The sequence below is a fragment of the Nelumbo lutea genome, chromosome 3 (genome assembly GCF_056320005.1).
Source record: "Nelumbo lutea isolate HS-2025 chromosome 3, American lotus-T2T, whole genome shotgun sequence".
Taxonomy (NCBI): domain Eukaryota; kingdom Viridiplantae; phylum Streptophyta; class Magnoliopsida; order Proteales; family Nelumbonaceae; genus Nelumbo; species Nelumbo lutea.
The window spans coordinates 73,604,791-73,626,853 of record NC_142686.1 but is presented as its reverse complement, the minus strand read 5'-3'; the positions used below and the strand labels follow the sequence as shown (position 1 = coordinate 73,626,853).

Here is a 22,063-nt window from a genome sequence, read left to right as displayed (position 1 = left end):
CTAGTCAGCATCTATATACAATTCCAACTTCAAATGCCCATGCTTCTGGAATAATAAACTAACCCCTAGAAACTTCTTGAGAGACTTAAGAATTCTCTCAGAAGCCTCCATGTGAGTGGCCTTAGAGGCATGCATGAATTGACTAAGGACACACATGGAGCAACGTCAGCTCTGGTCATAAACAGATACATAGAAACTGCTTCACATTTTTTATGGTCTCTCCATAACAGTCAACCAACCTGTGATTTGGATCAATGGGAGAATCAATGGGCTTTACTCCTAGCTTATATGTGTCTTGTGATAGATCTGGGATATATTTCCTTTGAGAAATGAAGATCCATTTTGTGAGCAAGCAACTTGAATTCCAAGGAAATACCTCAAGGGACCTAGATCTTTCACCAAACTAACTGGCTAAGAACTCCTTCAGCTTTTGAATTTCGCTAATCCAATCCCGAGTGACTACTATGTCATCAACATACAATTTCAAGGCTACAATTTTACCTTCCCCCCTCTTCACAAACAACACATCGTTGGACTATCATGATTTAAATCTGATTTGTTGCACAGTTAGATGGAACCTACTGTTAGAAGTCGCCATCTCATAATCTTCCCTTCCTCTCAGCAGACCTTTCAAGTCCCTCTTCCCCTCCGACTTCTTCATCTTAAAGCTCTGTTTTCTTTCCTCTCCCTCAACCCCAACTCCTCAACCTGCTACCCCCTCGTTTGAAAGCTCTGTTCAGCAAAGGATCAGTCTCTTCCGGCCGAACTGGAACATCAGCACCCTAAATAATCAATCCCAGTTCATAGGGCTGCCCTGCGAACTCCAATAACAATCTATCTGGTATGTCGTCAGGACTCAAGATCTCTCAGCTCAACTAAAGTCCTTGCCAAACTGAGCTTGTCCCAAGTTCTATTTTTGTCATTGAATTTCACCAATCTAAAGCCCCAGTTATCCCTTCGAATGTCAAAATGCTCCAGGCATGCAGAGGAATACTGACCACTACAACCCAAACAGTGTACATCGACCTCCCAGCTACTAGATCTCCGGTTGCCAAAAACCACCAATTGAGTAGATCAAATTCTCTCTCCTTTGTCGTTTCATGTTCCATAACACATTTTACATCATGTCTGTTGTGAAACATAAACAAAAGCAAATCTGCACGCAACAGAAAAATTAATTCATTAATTTAGAGAAGATAAATACAACAAGAAGTTGTGAGGAAAAAAAATAAACCCAAAAAAACCCGTCCTAATATCACAAAAGAGCCAAAAACATGGATTGTCTCTGAATTCCTTGTTTAGCTAGGTTGCCTACCATGCTGTTTGCAGACCTTCTAATCCATCTTATCTCGATAAGCATATCTCTAGCAAGCTATTTGAAGTGCCTGAGTTCATTCCTTAGCTTCCAAATTACCCCCTTCCCCCTTTTTCAACCAACCCACAACTACTTTTGAATCCCCCCCTATCACCACCCTGTGCTGGTGAAGATGGCCAACAGCAAGTCACGCATGTGTTGACTAAACCGACCTGAATAGAGCCTATCGAAGGATTGCTTCCCCTACCCAAAATAAACCACCTGGTAGACGCGACCTAAGGGCATGAGTTGCTGAGTTTCATGGACGCCTACTCTGGCTACAACCAAATTAGGATGGACATAGCTGACCAGGATAAAACTACTTTTGTAACCGAACTTGGATTGTACTATGATAAATCAAATGAGTGTTCAAATGGTTCCCCCTTCAGATAAGTACGAAAACAAGAGAGCACATTTCTGGTCTACCAATCATTTTCCTGGAAGCTAAATACTATATCACACAAGAGGGAAAAAAAGGTATTGAGTAGTTCAACGAATTGATGATGCTACTAATGGAAAACAAGTTTAAAGGAAGTTTGGAATCATGCAATAAATTAGAAAACGTAAGGCCAAAGGAGAGAGAGAAGCTTCCTTGACGAACTATGGTAGAGAATGAGCCATCAACTAATCTCACCTTATCCCTCCCAAAAAGTAGATTATAGAAAAATAAATTAGACTTACTTATCATGTGATTCGAGGCTCTAGAATCAATTATCCAAGGGGATTATGAAGTATGATTAGACACATGGAAGGTTGTGGCAAGAGTTACCTGATGCAGATGAAAAGAAGTCGAGGGAGTAGTATTAGAATCCATCAAACAGAGTAAAGCAGTTTCGATCAGACAATGCAACTGAATATTTTGAGAGTTCCTTGAATATCTTCCTTGAAGACAAAGGAATCCTCAATCAACCATTTTGTACACCTATATTCCACAATAAAACAAAGTTGCAGAAAGGAAAAATCGCCACTTACTCGAAACTACTCGTGCTTTATTGTTCCAACACAAGGTTCCAAAGAAGTTTTGGTCACATGCAATGCTTACTGCCTCTTATCTAATAAATAGGATGCCATCTAGGGTGTTGGGCATGAAGACTCCATTTTCAGTCCTATGTCTTAATAAGATTGAGTTTTCTCTACCACCCAAGGTGTTTGGCTATGTGTGTTTTATCTATATCACAGGTCCCAAGAGAACAAAATTGGTCCCCAAGGCTGGTCATGGTGTTTTCCTTGGCTGTTCTCCAACTCAAAAGGACTATAAGTATCTTGATCCTCACGCTGGGAGGAAGAGGTTTGCTCCCAATCATTCTTTGAGCCCCCACGAAATCCTCTACAAAGGGAGACTAGTAGGGTGGAAGAGGTTTTCCTCTAAGGTAAATCCTTTCTAGCCTCAACCTCACCCTATTTCCCCACTTCCATCCTCTCCACCTTCTACTGATGATCCATCTTGCAATGAAAAGACTTCTACAGCTCCTAACCCAGACCACTATACATGATGGAAATGATGGAATGGAGATGTGTGTATAAAAGAAAAAGGAAAAGGAAAAGGGTTTCTTATCAACTTCATGGCGGAGATCCTCCAGATGAAGTCCATCATCAATCGAGTGGCTCTCAACTCAGTCAAGATATTGTTTCTAATATGATTTGGACTTACCCATTACTTTACGAAAGCATACTCGCTCATGTACTTCGCACCCAATATCAAAGTTTGTTTAATACTCCCATCTCTCTCCTAACTATTACACCTTTGTGTCTACTTTGTCTTTTGTTACTATTCCTTCCAGATATTCAAAAGCTATTTTTTATCCCAAATGGAGACAAGCAATGAATGAAGAAATGAAAGCACTTTTGAAGGCTAGCACATGGGAGTTGGTGGATCTACCACATGGAAGAAAATTGTGGGTTGCAAGTGGGTTTACATAGTAAAATACAAGGCAGATTGGTCAATGGAGAGTTACAAGGCAAGACTAATTACTAAGGGATTCACTCAGAGAGAAAGCATTCATTACAAGGAAACATTTGCTCCTATTGCAAAGTTGAATACCATGCGGGTTCTCTCTTTAGTTGTAAACTTCTCTTGGGAATTGTATCAACTTGATGTCAAGAATGCATTTCTAAGTGGAAATCTCCAGGAAGAAGTTTATATGGATCCTCCTCCAAGGCATGACATGAAAGGAAAAGTGTGCATGTTAAGAAGAGCTTTGTATGGCTTAGAGAGACTATGCAAAGCTATGAAAAATGTGGGGTATATGCAAAGTAATGCAGACCATACTTTATTCTATAAGAAGAAAGATGACAAATTGACTACCTTGATTGTGTACGTTGATGATATGGTGATCACAAGGATCCAGTGTTTTAAAAGCACAAGGCGCAAAAAAGTGCAAGGGGCAATTTGAGCACAAAGCGAGACACACGCCTTTTTGAAGAAAGGCACAAACATACAAAAAAATGCTAAAAATTCAAAAAAAAAGTGTCAAAAAATTCAAAAAAAAGCCAAAAAATAAAATATATATATTAAACATAATATTAATAAAAAATATAAACCTAAATTTTAAAATAAATGCTTTAAAAACCTATTATTTAAAATTAAAATACATAAACATAACATGTAAAGCATATTTAAATGAAAATTTAAAAACAAAATCAAACATATAAAGCATTTTCAAGCATGTGAAACCCACAATCTCTTTTTTTCCTCAATTGCATTACTTCAAGTAGCTAAAGTGATGTAAAACATATTGCATTCCTGATTCTACAAGCCACCTTTGTACCACGCCCCTCGAGGAAAAGCCCAAAAACCTTTGTGGGTTTTACATGCAAGAAAATGCTATAAGTTGCAGACTAGACAGATTTCTTCCATCTCAGGATTGGTTGGAGATATTTCCCAATCTTTTCCAGGAATTACACCCTCAGTGCAGTTCAGATTACTGGCCAATATTGTTAAACATTGACCAGATTATCAAGGGAAAGACCCCTTTCAGATTGGAAAAGTTTTGAACTCTACACAAAGATTTTAACAAGAAGGTAGCAGATTGGTGTAAAGAATGCAAAGTAGAATGGGTGGGTTTCAAGCTGTTACAGAAATTAAAACATCTAAAGAAAAAAAAAACCCTCAAATCTAGGGGAAGAGAGGAATTCAAAGCATTTGAAGATGAGAAGAAAAGAATTCTGTTGGAACTAGAAGAGTTAGATAGAAGAGAGCAAAATGGCATCTTAGATGACCCAAGCAGAGGTATAAGAGCTGATTTGAGAAAACTACGGGAGGTGGTCAGATGAGAAGAAACTTATAGGAGGCAAAGATTGAGAGTGAGATGGCTGAAGGAAGGAGATAACAATTCCAAATTCTTCCACAAGTATGCCTCGGGAAGGCGCAGGAAAATTTTCATCTCTAAGCTGAAGGTGAATCAAAGGGAAGGGGAGAATCCCGAGGAGGTCTCTGAATCAAAGTGAGATGGCTTTGAAGAGGGAGAAATTAAAGAACAGTGTTTAGTATGGGTGGAGATAGGGCTCCTGGACCAGATGGATTTCCCTTATTTTTCTTCCAAAAGTGTTGGGAAATTGTAAAAGAAGATCTAATAGATTTTACAGGGAATTTCATTCTTCTGACATTGTCAATAAAGGCATAATCTTAACTTTTCTTTGCCTCATCCTGAAGAAAGGGGGAGCCTTGGAAGTAAAGGACTACAAACCAATAAGTTTGGTAGGGAGCACATATAAAATCCTAGAAAAGGTGTTAGCAAGAAGGTCAAAAGAAGTCCTAGGTGATCTGATTTCTCCAAGTCAATTCGCTTTCATTGAAGGAAGACAAATCGTGGACAGCATTCTAATTGCAAATGAATGTGTGGAAGATAGAAAAGTCTCAAGGAAACCAGGGGCCCTAGTTAAGGTTGATCTTGAAAAACCTTATGACAAAGTGGATTGGGGCTGCATTTTAGACTGTTTGAAGCAAAGAGGTTGGGGTAGTAAATGGATCAGGTGGATTAAAGGCTGTACTAGTAATTCCTGGTTTTCAGTTCTGATAAATGGAGAGCCCAAGGGCTACTTCAGGGCCAGCTGGGGACTCAGACAAGGTTGCCCGCTCTCCCCTTTTCTCTTTGCATTGGTGATGGACATTTTCAATCATCTTTTTGACAAGGTCATTCTTCTAAATCTGGTGAAAGGTTTTGAAGTGGGGAGAGACTTGATCCACATCTCCCACTTACAGTTTGCTAACGATATCATCTCGTTTTTGAATGCATCCTTAGCAAATATTTCAAACACGAAGAGGGTCATTGAATGCTTTGAACTAATTACTGGCTTGAGGGTTAATTTCAGTAAAAGTGGTAATAGAAGCCGAAAATTCAATAGAAGAGGATCACCTTGAAAACTTCAAAAATCTGTTGGGCTGTAAGTGGAGAATCTGCCTTTATTCGACTTAGGGATGCCTCTTGGAGGGAATCCAAAATCCTTAAACTTTTGGGGACCAGTAGTGGAAAATTTTGAAAAGAAGTTAGCTTCTTGGAAGAAAAACTACCTCTCAAAAGGGGGAAGACTTACTTTATTAAAGGCCTCCTTAGCAAATTTGCCAGTTTACTTTCTTTCAGTCTTCCAGGTCCAACCAAAGCAAGATATTTGATTGAAAAACTTCAAAGGAACTTCCTTTGGGAAGGAGGGAAGAAAGGAAATCACTTGGTAAGTTGGGAACAAGTTTGCAAGCCAAAAAAGGAAGAAGGATCGAGACGTGGGCGTTTGAAAGAGAAAAATACCTCTCTCTTGGGTAAATGGCTTTGGAGATCCCCCTAAAGAATCTAACACTCTCTGGGTTGCTGTCATCTCCAAAAAATATGGGTCAAACGCAAAGGGTGGGATAGCAATCTCCATTTGAACAGAACAAAGTCAACAAACCCTGGAAAGGTATAGTCTCCACTCACACTTTTTTTTTCCTTTTATTTGATATAAAGTGGGGAATGGATCTAAAATAAAATTCTGGAAAGACCTATGGTGGGGAGACTCTACCCTGGCTGCATCTTTTCCCAAACTCTTCAACCTTTCTTTAGACCGAGAAGCTACTGTTTTTTCCTGCCTTCCAAACCTAACTGCTGAAAACAGCTTGAACCTACACCATAGAACCCCTAAGGGACCTGGAGATTTCTGACCTGATTGCTCTTTTACAGACCCTTAAAAAGTCTACATCTTCCCCTCCTCCTTTGACACCCAAATTTGGATCCTCCACCCAATAGGTGAATTCTCTTCTAAGTCTATGTTCAAGGCTCTAACTGCAAGTGAACAAAGCTCTTCCTTCCCCTTCAAGAAAGTCTGGTGCAGCCATATTCCTTCAAGAGTCTGTTTCTTTCTCTGGGAAGCTTTTCTTCAAAGAATAAACACCTGTGACCTCCTTCAGAAGAACTTGGGAAGACTCTTTCCCCATGCTTGCTTTTTATGCCTAAATGAAGGTGAATCAGCTGATCACATTCTTCTTCACTGTAAGTTTACTCAAAAGATTTGGTCCCATTTCTTGAATCTGAGTTCTGACCGGTTACAGTTGGGTATTCTCAAAGCATATTTTGGATTCTGTGCATCAATGGCAAGGTACAGGACTAAGCAGAAGAGGCAAAGTTTATAGGCAAAACTATATGCAGTATTGTGGGGAGTTTGGGAGGAAAGAAACAAATTGCCTGTTTGACAATAAATGGAGGCCTATTGAAGAGCTGATCTCAGACACCACTTCTTGTAACCTCTGGGCTGTCAACTCGGATCTGTTCAGACTTCAGAGGTCTTTCAATCAATGACCTCAACTGAGATGCTCACACTTTTCTGTTTCTCTCGCATCCTCAACAAGCAAGCCTGAGACATCCACTTGTTTCCAATGAAGGTGTGTTGACCCTAAACTTTGATGGAAGCACCTTCAGGCAACCCTAGTTTAGCTGGCATTGGAGGTTGTTTAAGGGATGAAAGGGGTAAAATACTTGCTGGACTTTGAGTGGTCCAATTGGTTTGGCTGATCTACAAAAGCTGAAGTAGTGGCAGCTCTGACAGAGGAATCAGAATAGTAAAAAATCTAGGAATTCAGAACTTAATAATTGCAGGGAACTCAGCAAATACCATAAAATGATTAAAGGAAAAGGAGGGAGACCTTGGAGATACTTGGCAGAGTCTACGGACTCCCTGAACTGCCTAAATGCAAGACTAACATGGACTCCTGGGGAACTAAATCACATAGCAGATGGTTTAGCCAAATGGGGTGTATTTCTGGAAGAACTGTATAGTGATAGAATTCCTCCTCTATAAGCTTTGGGGTTCTACCCCTGCTATGTACATCTTCTCATGTACTTTTCTTGCTTTAATGAAATTTGGTTTAACTTTCCTCAAAAAAAACTTTAATTGCCTTTTAAGAAGATATTTTATTAAAATGAATGAATGAACAACATTAGCAAACAGGGGGTCCGGAAGTGGAGACCCCGGCCCAGCTGCTAGGTCCAAAAGGGCAAAAAAGCGTAAAATTTTAAAAAAGGTGCACGCCTGGGCTGAGGCACAAGGCATATCAGGCGCACTAGCCATGCACCTTTTGAAAGGGCTGCGCCTAGGACCTAGGCATGGCGCATACCCTAAACTGCAACTCACCTGTGCGCCTTGGCGCACCTAAGGCCAGCCTTGTAAATCACTAACAAAGGAGATTCAAACATAAAAAGGATTTCCTAGCATCAAATTTGAAATCAATGACCTTGGCCCTCAAAGATACTTCCTTGTAATAGAAGTTGCTAAATCTAAGGAAGGGATTTATATATGCCAATAGAAATATGCTTTGATATACTGAAAGAAACAGGAAAGTTGGGGAATAGACCTATTGACACTCCAATTGAATAGAAACATGGATTGCAAGAAGGTGAAGAAGATGAGTTGCTCACTGACAGAGAGGTATCAATGCCTAGTAGGTGAACTTCTGATTTATCCCTTACTAGGTCGGGTATTACTTTTGATGTTCACATTGTGAGTCAATACATGCATGCTCCCAAAATCTCTCACATGATAACAGTAGAAAGAATTCTGAGATATCTCAAGTCATGTCCAAGAAAGGGACCGTTATTCAAGAAACATAATAAAATGGTTAGAGAAAGCTTTACAGATTTTGATTGGGCAAGGTCTATTGGGGAGAGAAGATCTACAATAGAATAATGTACCCTTGTTGGTAATCTAGTTACTTGGAGAAGCAAGAAGCAAACAGTTGTGGCAAGACCCAGTGCAAACGCAGAGTATAGGGCCATGACCCATGGCCTAGCTGAACTTTTGTGGTTCCGGATTCTACTCAAGGAGTCAAAAATTCAAATTGATGGCCCTTTAAGTACTACACAATCAGGCTGACATCAAAATTGCCAATAACCTTGTCCAACATGATAAAACCAAGCACATTGAAATTGCTAGACATTTTGCTTGGGAAATGATCACTTCTTGCGATATATGCATTCCTTATTTGCCTACTGCAAAGCAACTTACTGAAGTGTTTACAAAAGGATTGCCTAAATCAAGATTTCATGAGTTGTTGGGAAAGTTAAGCATGATGTATATCTATGTTCAACTTGAGGGGGAATGTTGTAAATCTTAATGTTGCATGGGTGGGACTGTTACTTCAGTTTATATCTTTTTGGGCCCAAGTTACTCATTTCTTAAATCTACTTATGTCTAGCCCACCTAATGAAGGGCAACCTTGTAACTTCTCATGTTTTAAGTTACATTTAAATTCCATCCTGAACTAGACAGAAGTAGATTGCCGCCCCATTTTCTTAATCTCTTCTCTATTCTTCTCTCATTTTCTCCTCTTCTCTTGTTCAAAACACTTTAGTAATCTGTTTTCTAGTGGTTAAAATGTAATCTTCTTTTGTAAGGAGAGGTCGCATCTCGTGCCTCTCCTTGGGATGCTTGCAATAGTTCTCATATGCTGCAAATAAAATCATATTTCAATTATCAAATAACAAAAACAGTTTGACTCCTAGAATTATTATGAGTTTGAAGTCTATAAATACATATGGACGTTTTACACAAAGATCAATGAAGTTTATTGAGTATTCTTAAGCTTATGCTAGTTATAGTGAGTCATTACCATACCCTAGAGTGATTCTAGGTACCCCATGAGTGATTTCGAGTATTTTCTTTCCTTTCTCTCTCCATTTCCTTTCTTATTCCTTCAAGAAACCATTACACTATTACAGCCATCAACAGCCATAAATTTCTGCTCAAGGAAGATCATTCAACACTCTCATAGGACTGGAATTGCTGGTCCTACATCATCTACTCTGCCTCCACCTACTAGAGATTCTGTAGCAAAGCTAGCAGGTCAGTCACTTGCTGGATCCACCAATCATTAAAGTTCCGTCTAAAAGAAGGAACCCAAGAAAAGGATACACCATCAACAAGGTAAGAATCTGCTATCAATGAGAGGTCAAAACACAAAAGGCCAACAAGTACAAAAACAAGCCATATCAGAAGGGATTGACTCATCATTTGATGAATTTCACATAGGAATCTTTTATGGAAGAAAATATTTACTACCAATAAAAGAAACAAATTTCTTCCAAGGACAACCACAACTATTAAAACCATAGAAAATTAATTATTAAAGGCCAATAGCGCAAGGAAATTTTATAGAATGGAAGATAGCAATTGTATGACCAGGTAGAAATGCTTTTTATTATAAAAGAAATAATATATAGAAATCAAATCCATTGGTCATTCACTGCCATCCCAATGGCCACATGATACTCTGTGATCGATAAAGTAACCTCATTATCATTGACTGCAGGTTCAGAATAAAGAAGTACTGATAGTTATCAAAATTGAATTAACCAATATGAAATGTCTGTCTGGAATCCAATGTCAGTGGGGAAGAAGATAATGGCATACCTGCAATTATAAACAGTATCCCTGTTATCCATAAGTTACCAAACATCCACAAAGTTAAAATGGCAATCAACCCAACAATAAAAAGTCCAGGTGTATAACCCAGGCATCGGACAGCAATTCCAGCAGCAACCTGCAATAATAAATCCATCTCTAAGTCGCATGGATCTTAAGTCACATTACAAATCAAACCCAGTAAGCACAACCTGAAAAGGATAATAGCAGGTAGCTTAAAAATAAAGAAATTAAAAACAAAAGAAAATGAAGAAGTTTTACCAAGTGTTCTTCAGGTGATTACTTTTTTAACTGCTCACACCACTAAGCAAAATGCTTAACCTCCATGCATAAGGGTCCTGGGCTTCTAGCAATGCTTTGACTAAAATGTTACATAGTAATTTGACAAAGAAATTCTTAAGGGCAGAATACAATCTGAAAGAGTTCAAAGCAATTGCACAAAGGTCAAGGTTTATTACTTAAGAGGCTTTGAAAGAGTTCAAAGCTTTGTATTTAAAATGTCATCTGTTATTACTTAGGAGGTAGTTTGATATTTCTTTTGTCTCTTTTCCTCCTTTTAATTCAACTTGGGAACAGCCTGAGATACCATCTAATGTCAGATGGAGGTAATGCCAATTAATGCCTTTTCTATTCTTTTTTATTTTTTGATCAAATGTCAGTTGATTCCTTTTACATGTTATCTACGCTTATTGGGTTTTTATATGTCAATCAACAAAATAGAGAAGCCTATTTTTATCAATATAGATTGTCGCATAAACTTTTTTATTGGAAACGGTGGCTCATTAAAAATAGTAATTAATCATCATTTGTCAACCACTCAGAAAATTAGTGTTGACCTCAATGAAATTAGAAAGATACAATACAGGCCAAAAAACAGTTCTCCCTGAAGGGCCCCTGTTTTGCCAAACCATCAGCCACAGAGTTGGCTGATTTCCTTACCCATTTGAAGATTACCCCAGCCTCCCTTGCTAAGCACAGTATTTCCCTTATCTGTTGTCTGAAAATACATACACCCAGATTTTTTGTCTGCAGCCATCCTATTAACAGTTTAGAATCTCCCTCCACCTCAAAGTTCTGAAATCCCCATTGCTTAGCCAATCTCAAACCTTGTAGTAGAGCCATAATTTCAGCTCTCAGAGAGTCTCCCACACCTATGGGACCAGAATATAGTGCCATCAATCTGCTCTCAGATTGTCACATAAACTTTCTCTTCACAAAATTTCCAGCTCCAAATTATCCCCATCAAACCACAATGCACACTTCCCGGGAATGATTCAGTCAAGAAGATGAACTAGTGAAATGCTATATAGAATGGTGGCACATAACATATCTTCTCAATTTCATAAAATGCAAATGATTCACCGAAGATATTTCCAGATGATGGCAGCATTTACGCCAGCAAAGGGTTGGAGAAAGGTCTTGAAGATTGAGGCTAAAACTTTCATACTGGAGGAGGTCTAGATAAGAAAATGGCAGCACTGAAGATTGTAGAGTTGAGGAAAGTGTCTCTGATACTCGCGGGTAAGGCAGTTTCATGGTTTCAAGAAGCGTTGGAAGGAGCAAAGGATTAGAACCAGAGAAAGAATGGAAGCATTGTCATATTGAAGAAGGTAGGAAATGTAGCAGAGAGGAGAGGTACAAGTGGTTCATTGGGGTTTATGAGTATTATAGAGAAGGACTAAGACAGTTCACCAGTTTTCCGGAAGGAAGAAAAGCATCTTGTTGGTTGCAACTAGCAGCTCACCAGTTTTGCTCCTCACAGAGCAAACCTCAGACCAACCTCACAGCACGTTGCAGTTGTGCATTGGGAGATGATGTTTCAGATATGTGGCTCCAAGTGTTTGTGAGGTTGGTGTGAGGAGCGCTTTGTGAGAAGCAAATCCAAACTCCAAGCTTTGCCTCTGCTTCATTTAACTTCTACTATTTTCACCCTTGTCTGTTTCAAGTTGAATCTCATTTTTTCTCTCTACACTCGCCATCAAGTCTACCTGTAGATCACTCACCCCTTGCACTCTCTACTTCGTGCTCCCATGAACACGGTACTTCCTCCTGTGACTCCTGTGAACAATTAACTCTTGCTCCATTGAGAGAAAAAGAAGTTAAATGGTAGTGGCCCTCCTGTTCCAAAAATAAAAATAAAAAAAACTTGGACCACTCCATCAACACTGCCTATAATTGATGCATCATTGAGGAGCCTTCTTCAATATTCTCGCAATTGATCCAGTCCCCATCACCTTCCACATCTTTGCAATCTTCCTTATGCCTAGAATATCTAGGACTGGGTTTGTCTTGTTGAGTGGGTTAATGTTTCATCCATTGCCAAGATTCAGCTTCCAATCCATGCTCCTTATTCACCATCGAGGGGGGCAATGATAGACATTTCTTATCGTCCCCCACAAACCCCTTTGCCCCTTCCCACCTCTACCAGAGACCATTGAGAGGTCACATGATGCAGTCACCTAGTTCGGTTGATCCAAGTGGTCTGGCCTCAATTAAGTTACATGCACATTTCGCTTGGATTTTACTGATTCAATTGCATTAGCCAGTTGGACCCACGAGTCTGACCTTATGGGACCTTTTCTCTCACCTGTGTAGATTCCTTTCTTAAGAGCTTCCATGTAGAAAGATTTTAAACCAGCCTCCTCTGATTGATTATATCCAAAACAATTTGAAAATGATTCCTTATATAGAAAGTTGGAGCCTACAAATCCTCCTCTTGATGTTTCGCCTTCCTCATTCAGTTTCAGTCTATCCCTATTTAGTTCCAATTCAACCTCCCTTCTTCCATATGGCTCCCACCCAGCATCATCATCTCCATCCCCCATCTTCCTCCCTTCTTCCCACATCAATGCTTTCCTCTCCCAATGTGATCCAGAACCTCCACCACCTACCACTGTTAAACACCTCAGCCAATCAGGGCACCATTTCCAGCTTAGCTCCTACCAGTTTAAGCCACACCGCACAAGGTCTGATATAAGGCTACCAAGACACCAACACAGATTACCACAAATTGGTTGAAGACCTACTCTGTCCAGAGGTTGAAGGGAAGTCCAAACACTTTGATTCGAAGAGAACCTTCTTCAATCTGCTTTTCGTTGCAGGTCTGACTCCAATTCTCTGTTACCACTCATCCATACCTTGTTTTAACACTATGGATTTCCTCTTGAAGATCACCCATATCAATGATAGCTGCATTGCCCTAAAATGGTGCCAGGACTGCCTCCTCTTTGCTAGGAAAAGCCCTCATAATATCTCCCAAAAACCCTTTCCAATCTTCCATTTTCCTGGTCGCTCTCACCACCTTTCTTTTTTGCCACACAATTTCATTACCTTCCAACAGAAGCTTCAACAGCAGAGAGAATCCGCATAAGCCTCTCATCGCTCGCGCTTTCTCGTCCATTACTTGTGTTTCCTCTTCCTGTCTCTTCTCAAAACCTTCCCCTGGGACTATTGGAGTTTTCAACCTCTTTTCCGCCAGCCATCTTCTATGCTCGAACTCTTCCAAAGCTTCTACAATCTTCACCCATCCCTGTTTTCCTCTCCCCTCTAGAAAACAGACCATCTGCCGTCTTCCATTCCCAAATTTTTCATTCAACTCAATGAATAAACCTCTACTGCTATTTTTCTTCTCCACTGTGAACTTCCTCACTTCCACCATTAGTTCCCCTTTCCATCCTGGCTTGGAGATAGCAAAGATTGTTCCATCTATGAAGCCCTTAAACCAACCTAAAGCTTCTCTTCTAATTATCACTGTTGAACATTTATCTTCTTTGATTTAGATTGTAGGGCTCCCACCTATTTCTTTCAGCAAAATCTCTCTTTTCTCCAGCACAATCTCCTTCCGCTTGTTCACTGACATGAAGCACTCCATCTCTATTTCTCTTACGTCTGACTGCAATTCCTGATCAGTTAATCGCTCCAAGAAACCTACAAATCTTGAATTATTTGAATGATAATTTCATTAATCAAGAAGATACAACATTTACAAGCATCTGTAGGGGAGGTGCAAGATGCGACCTCACCTTTAATAGTGATTACAGGTTTTCAAAAACTAAAATTACAAAGCAGCCCAATATTATAGTTCCCGAGAAGCCCCTTGCTTAGCAAGAAAATCAGCCATTGCATTTGCCAACCTGCCCAGCCATTGGATTCTAACTGTCATGTGCTTTGTTAACAACCATTTCACTTTTTTGTGATGTCCCTGTAACTCCAAATGACAGAATCTGGATCCAACAGCCATCCCACAACCACCTTTAAGTCTCCCTTCAACTAGTGAATTTTCCACCCCAATTTGGTTAGAAATCTGGATAGCTTGTAATGCAACTATTAACTCAGCCTTGTAGAAAGAATCACCTATTCCTACCTGGCCTGAGAACAAGGATATGATATTGCTCTCTTCATTTCTCAGAACCCCTCCTATACTTGACAGTTCTAGATTACCCTGACCGCTCCTATTGAAGTTCAGTTTAATAAAACCTTCTGGAGATGGTGTCCAGACTGCCTGTAATTGGGCACTGCTGAAACTTGACAATTGGCACAATGTTTCTAATAGAATCATGGTGATGTTCCAAGATAAAATCATCAAATGATTCTGGCACTTGGCCCAAGCAGGCAAGGTATCACAAGAAAGGCCACATCCAGTAAAGAAACAGTTTGATATTTCTTATTTCTACTACATTTTTAAATTCTTTATCACCTCCCACTGTCATGACCTTTCAAGGGTGGCATGCTGAACACTCATGAAGACCTGGTTAATAGGCACCCATGCCACATACAAGGTAACACTATTGTGACTGAGATTTTCATTAATAGTAAAATAAAATAAAATTTCATTAAATCAAAAGATAAGTACAGATACAACAGTTAACAAATTTTATTAAATCAAAAGATAAAATAAAATTTCACTCAATCAAAAGCAAAATTTCATCAAATCACCCACAAGAGTAAAAAATAGGACTAAGTCAACAAGATACAACAGATACAACAGGCTTTTGCATTTCACATGACAAAACCAAAGTAGCCCATAGGGTTTACCCAAGATCTGCTCCACTGATATCCTTGAATTCGGTAACAGACAATGACAAATCCACAATCCAGGAACATATCTCAGCTAGACCTGTTCAGAGGCTGGGCCGGGCTTTGCCTATATATTAACAGAATAGCCCACCTGGAAATTGGGTAAGAAGATTTTTTTTACTCAACAACAGAGCTGATTTATTTATATTAAATGACCTCAAACGCCAAAAATGCTGAAAGATCTCACTATGGGTTGAGAAAAGAGAAGAACAAAGAAAAATATATGTTTTCTTATACTTACTATACAAAATATATTTTCTATTGCATAAAATATGATCGGGCCAGGCTTTCTGAGAAAGCCCAAGCCTGGCCCGAAAAAATCAGGCCTAGTATTTTAGGCCTGAGCCTGAGCATGCGGACCTAAAATCATGTCCAAGCCCGACGAAGAATGGGCCAGGCTGGGGCAGCCCATTCAGCTCATGAATGGGTCAAATCTCAGCTACCACTTTCATTCTTAGCTGATACCTATCTAAAAAAAAATGCAACTATTCCTAACTTTCCAGATGCCCCCAAGAAGTTGCAAATGGTATAGAACTACGAAGAAATTTCACTTTTTTCCACCTGAGATTTTAGGCCACTTGAAGAAGGTTTCTAAGAGATCATTCAGGCTTGGCTTATAGATGTTAAACAGTTTTTATTTGATAAGTGAATGAAGATATTTTATTGCCAAAGGATTAACACAATACAAGCAACCCTTGGAGAGGTGCAAGCTGTGACCTCTCCTAACCACGGTATTATCAAATTCATGTCTTTGGTAAGCCATTTAAATTTCTCCATTTCATTCCTGAAAACCCAAGTAACCAAGTCTGGATTTTACCACCACGCCACAACCAATTGAGTCTCTTCAATGATTAGGTTCTCCAAATGTAACTGATTTGCTATCTGAATTCCTTGTAAGGCAGCAAGAAATTCAACCCTATTAGAGTCCCCTACTCCCACCAGTCCTAAAAACAAAGCCAATATGTGTCCATCTCCATCATTGTCTGTCATTACCCCTCCTATCCCAGAGGGGCCTGGATTACCTTGACTACTTCATCAAAATTCAGTTTCACAAAGCCTATTGGAGGAGGTCTCCATACTAAATTTACTCGCTCCTTGTTAAAGGAGAATTGTCAAAAACAATCCAATGTATTACCCTGGTCATCACACATTCTTCAAGTTCTTGTAAACTCTTTTCCTTTTCTAAGAAGGTTCTTGCATTCCTCTCTTCCCAAATAGTCCATATCATTGCAATTCTCATACATCTCCACATTACACTTCCTCTTCTTTTACGGTTTTACCCCAGGCAAAGGTAGACAGGTTAAATAACATGCATATCTCTGAAAGCACATTCCAACCATACCCAAATAAGGAGAAAAATTGATCCCATAAGTTTGCAGCCTGAGAACATAAAATAAATAAGTGATAACAATCCTCACCATTAGATTTGCATAGAATACACCAGTTCAGGGATATATAGAGGAAGGGTCTTCTCTTTGGTAAGTTGTCCAAAGTGTTTACTTTCCCATAAAACACTTCACAGCAAAGCGCAATGATTTTGGGGGTACAATCCTACAGCAAGGAAACCTAGGGTTAGGAGACTGATAGAGAGATTTGAAAAAGGATGCACAAGAAAACAAACCTTTTGGGTGGGGGAACCAAATCTGTCTATCTGGTTTGAGAGGATCCAAACAGACATTACCAACTCTTCTTCCCTTAACCATCTTTGAAAACCAAGATTCCAATTTAGTTCCAATGGAAAAGCAGAAGCGAGGAAACTCAAGACAACCTCCCTTTTATACACTGAAATGAAATAGAGTACAAAGAAGGGAAGAGGTCCTTAAGAGTAGAGATACCAACCCACATCCTCCCAAAAATAAACTGAGTTCCACGAACAAACATAATACTTGATAAACATATTGAAGAAGGTTGCCTGCAAGCAGTGAATAAATTGATGTCGACATTTTCCTCTTTTTTCTACATAAAAAACACATGTTAGGAAACAGAAAGCCTCTTGATATCAAATAACCCAAGGTCAGAATGTTGTCCATTCCACCAAGCAAATGCCTCCACCCAAGGTGAGGTCGGGTTTCCCTGAACCCCACATAAATTAGAATTGAAAATCTAGTGTCTAGTTAAATCCACAAAGAAGGATTGACTCTGAAAAAACCATCTTTGCACTCTTTCCATCACCAGTTACCTGAAGCTATTGGATCCATCTTCAAAGCCTTCAGTTCTTTCAATGGGATAGAACACCCCAACTTTCTATCTAAGAGAGGTCTTCTAAAAACTGTGCACCAAATAATTTGCTCACCTCTTCTCAAAGATTTAACTAATTCCTTCAAAGCTTAACCTGTAGCCTTGGACATATTTCACAAAATCTCCCCTTCTAACCATTCACCCTCCCAAAATCTGACCCGTGTTCCATCCCCAACCAAGATTTTGGTGCGCCTAACTTGCGTGAAATTTCATTATGCCTTTCCACACACTTAACCCATACATTGTTGACACCTCCCTAGTGTCCCATTCAAAACTAGTGAACCCATATATTTTTTTAATCAGTAAAGTGATCACATACTTGTTAACACTTAACAGTCACCTTTCTCCACAATGCCTCTCTTTCTTTACTAAACCTCCACAACCATTATCCCAATAGCAAAAAACCAAGATCTCTAATCGTTCTGAAATCCAAACCCCCAAACTTCTTAGGAATACAAAACTTATCCCACCTAAGCAAGTGCCAAGACAGATGATTACAGCATCAAGAAATATTTTGTTTGAAGAATTCTTTTCACAGTTCTTTTGTTTTCAATTTTGTTTTGAAGCCCTTCCTTTAATATCTTAAATGAAATGTAATTACTAAGTATTAAAAAATAATCCTGAGTATAAGTTGTGAAACAAAGGCTAAAATGTGGAACAAAGCTCATTATGGAAGCAAATTATTTATCCAATTACAACCCTAGTAATTCTTCCATTCAATAGATGCTTAATAAGAATATATTTTGTTTTGGTCAATAAAAATAACTATAAATATAAATTGAGCCTAAAGAATCAAGAATTTACTCCAAAACAATCTTATATTTTCCTAATAGTAGAAATGAACATGTCTATTATAGTAAGAAACTTGTATGCAGTTTTTAAAAGTGAGTGGTCAATGTTTTCAACCCATCATTAGCCTGGATGATCAGACCAGTGATCCAGTCACAATCCAATTACGCTAAGCATCCAACCTGCTATGTTACAGAAAAAAAAAATATTGACTTAGTCAACAACCCATTGACCTGGATGGTTGACTCCTTGACATATTTACTGGTTCGGCAGTTTTTTTCTATTATTAAATATTTTGTTAAAAATTTTATTGTCATGACGTCATGGATTAACCCGCTGACCCAGACGGTTGAGCCAGTAACACGACAACATGGCGGGGGAATAATTCAGCCTTAGGGCCATAGTTTAAAACTTTATAAAATTAGAGGGCCTTTCTAGCACCCAAGGTGCAAGTGCAAGGCAAGGCACTTGCCCTAACAAAGAAAGGTGCAAATTTTTTAAAATATTTCAAAACTAGAAAATTAATTGGCACATAAAAATATGCAATCTTGAATTTTAAAGGAAATCAAATCTGGGCTGGGAATGGATTTCTTGTATAGTTAAGATAACTAATTTCATTAAGATAAAAAAAAAGGGAGGGATGTACAAAGCCTTGTCTTCAAAACAAAAACAAAAACAAATCTGGGCTGGGAATGGATTTCTTGTATAGTGATCATACCTTGCCAATGTAGTGGGCTTTGTCTTTTGTTTTTGTTTTGAAGACAAGGCTTTGTACATCCCTCCCTTTTTTTTATCTTAATGAAATTAGTTATCTTATCTCAAAAAATAATTTTATAGGAAAATAAATGTTCCAAGAAAAAACTATTAGCTCAACTAAAAATTAGAATAACATACAAAACAAATTCAAAGTAAAAGTAAAAGTAAATAAATATGCATCATATCAAGGTGTTTCAAGCATTCAACAATTCAAAACATGTAAAATTATCAACATCTTTGTCTATCACATAGTCCCATCACTTCAAGCAGCTAGTTTTGCATTCCTATTCCTAGGAAATTCAAAGTTGGGGTGTTTGCAAAGGGAGAAAGCTGCAATGTTTTGGCCCATATATATAAAGATGTTGGTTTTGTGATCTTGGTAATTAGATCATAGGTTATTGTGTTTTAGCCTTTTGGGGACAGGAACCAGAGATCAATTGTATTTATTACCTCTTTAGTGGAAATTTTACGAACTAAGATCCCATTCATGACAACCAGGGCATCAAGTATTCAAAAGGTCTTTATTCTTTACTTCTTTCAAAAAGTTAATAAACCATTACTAGTGCACAAGCACCAATAAAAAGGTTATTTAGAAGCTAATAGGTTATTGCAAAGTCTTAAAACATGAAACAATGTATCAAAAAGTAACTAAAAAAGCAAATTTATAAAAGGTGCACACCTGGATCACCTTGTGCCTCAGCCCAGGCATGTGACTTCCTTTTGAAAGGGGCTGTGCCTGGGCTCAAGCAAGGTGCATGCATGCCCTAAAATGCACCTCAAATGCGCACCTAGGGGCATGCCTTCTAAAACATTGCTTGAATGCATTTCCTTCAGTGCTTTGACCCATAGAATTTGCAGAGATAGACAACATAAAATCAAGAAAGAGTCGGTTCATCTCAAAGAGCGATAGTTACCATCATATGTAAACCATCTGACATGCAAATTCAGTTCCTCCTAATAGAGCTGATACCTAACTCTCATTTTTTATTGGTAAATAAGTATGAATAAAATGCTGGTAACATGAAACTAGAGTTAGCCATAATATAATCCAATCCATAATTTTCTTGAGAGGGTTCATTATATTATCAACATCGGATCTCTTGTATAGATTGATACAACAATAAGACCTCTTTACCAACAATGAGCGATTGATACAAGAACAGTCATAAATTAAAGAACATTAGCAATTAGCAAGCAACCCAGCACCAAATAAAAGGTCAGAAAGACAAATTGATGAGGACAGACTTACCAGACTCAGAAATACATACAGCAGGCAAGACATCGATGTCAAGCTGAGGAAGCAACTCCACATTATAATCAGCAGTGCTGCAGTGCCCAAGCCTGCCAATGACCCAAAACCACGGACTATGCAGTCCCTCCACTGTAACAATAAAATCAGGAGGAACTTCCCAAATTTTACAGAACCACTGCATACCACTGGCCAGTGGCGATCTATCAAAAGTACAATTTTGTCTCTGAAACAGCTCACCGCAGTATGTGTACCTGAGTATAAATGCTTCTGTGATTGGAGCCATTTCCAGCCTTGTTTGAAAAGCCATATATCCTCCATCATTAGAAGCTACAAACTCATTGGCAAAACAATCAACTACTTTCTAGCAATTCAGGCACGAACCATTTCAAAGCTAAGTTAAGGCAACTCATATGTAATATACCAGTATCTTTCATCTGAATCGATGGCAACCCCTATCCATTTGTGGCCATTCAAATTCGAAGTTTCCAAATTTCTACGCTTAAAAGAATTTAAATGACCGGTTGGATCCATATTGAGAAATTCACCAGACTGCAACTCCAAAGGCTCTCACACCTCACGAAATTGAAGCATCCTTCAGCCTCTCAAGGAAGAACTTCAGTTCACATGTTTCATTCCAAAAAAAAAAAAAAAGTCGCGATAAGAGGATATATAGAAACTTCCGTTTTAACATTACCGGCCCTCCATTAATGAACCCCACGACAAATTCAATAAACCTCCACTTTAAAACCCATCAAATCACTAAATTCGCACCAGAATCCATAAAAAAGATCTCCATTTCCGTCAAACTCAAACCGATTCCTTCACATGTAAGTTTCTCAAAAGGTAACTGGCCAAAGCTCTATTAAATTCCAACTCCTCATTTAACATCACTACAATCTCTGACTATTGAAACCCTAGAAAAGAAAACCCCTCCAAAGCGAACTCTTCCTGCCCCCACTCCATCCTGTTAATCACATGTTCGAACCCAAAACCGTAAGAAAGAACCAAAAAGCAAACCACCAAATCAGATTTCGCGATTTCCTTTACTCTGCAATGGCGATTCCATTCCGAACCCCAGAAACGGAGCCTCGCTAGAAGTGGATTACTAGGGGCAATTTCCGACAGGTTTTCAACTACAGAAATGAAAAAAGAATAAAACAAAAGAAAGAAAAGCAGGGGAAATGTCTTTAATGGAGATTCCAAAGACTCTAATCTCTAATAAATATTTCCCCTGTGAAAATCGGAACCCTAGAACTTTCTTAACGGAGAATGACCAAACCTTCTCTTTTGCTCAGGCAATGCTCGTGAAAAAGAAACAAAGAGAAAAGCTTTAAAAAGGTCTCCGCGGAGAGAGACAGAGAGATAAGCTTATGAACTTTACAGTGAGAGAGAGAATGATATTATGAAAATTCCTGATTATTGCGCTGTACTTGGGATTGTCTCAATTTAGCCCCTGAATTTCAAAACGTACCATTGTAATACCTGAGCTTTTAAAAATTATAAATTTAGTCCTCATCTTTAACGATCCGTCAGTTATCTATATCACGTGATGATGGTAATGATATGTATGATTTAAAACTTTTGGAAATGCACTGTTCATTTTCTCTCAACCAAAACAAACATTGTTTTCATGCCCTGAAAATTCAATCGCCAAGTTCATCCCCCTCACCACCATCAACGAGGGGAGGGGATTTTGGCAAAATCCATAGAACTTG

At 38.8% G+C, this 22,063-nt stretch overlaps 1 protein-coding gene across 4 annotated transcripts in view; it reads right to left on the bottom strand.

Annotated features, from left to right (window-relative positions):
- Positions 1 to 21,718, bottom strand: part of LOC148865481 (uncharacterized) — a 54,122-nt gene extending 32,404 nt beyond the window's left edge. For 2 of the 4 annotated variants that reach the window (XM_088977843.1, XM_088977844.1), the window contains exons 1-2: positions 20,346 to 21,718; positions 10,226 to 10,355 (exon numbers count right to left, since the gene is read on the bottom strand). In XM_088977843.1, the coding sequence (XP_088833969.1) occupies positions 10,226 to 10,355; positions 20,346 to 20,669 (454 nt within the window). In that variant the 5' untranslated portion in view covers positions 20,670 to 21,718. Of the gene's footprint in view, positions 1 to 10,225; positions 10,356 to 16,731; positions 16,867 to 16,934; positions 17,270 to 20,345 lie in introns of those variants that run through there. The other 2 variants (XM_088977846.1, XM_088977845.1) reach the window with 2 other exon arrangements.
- Positions 21,719 to 22,063: the final 345 nt, after the last annotated feature.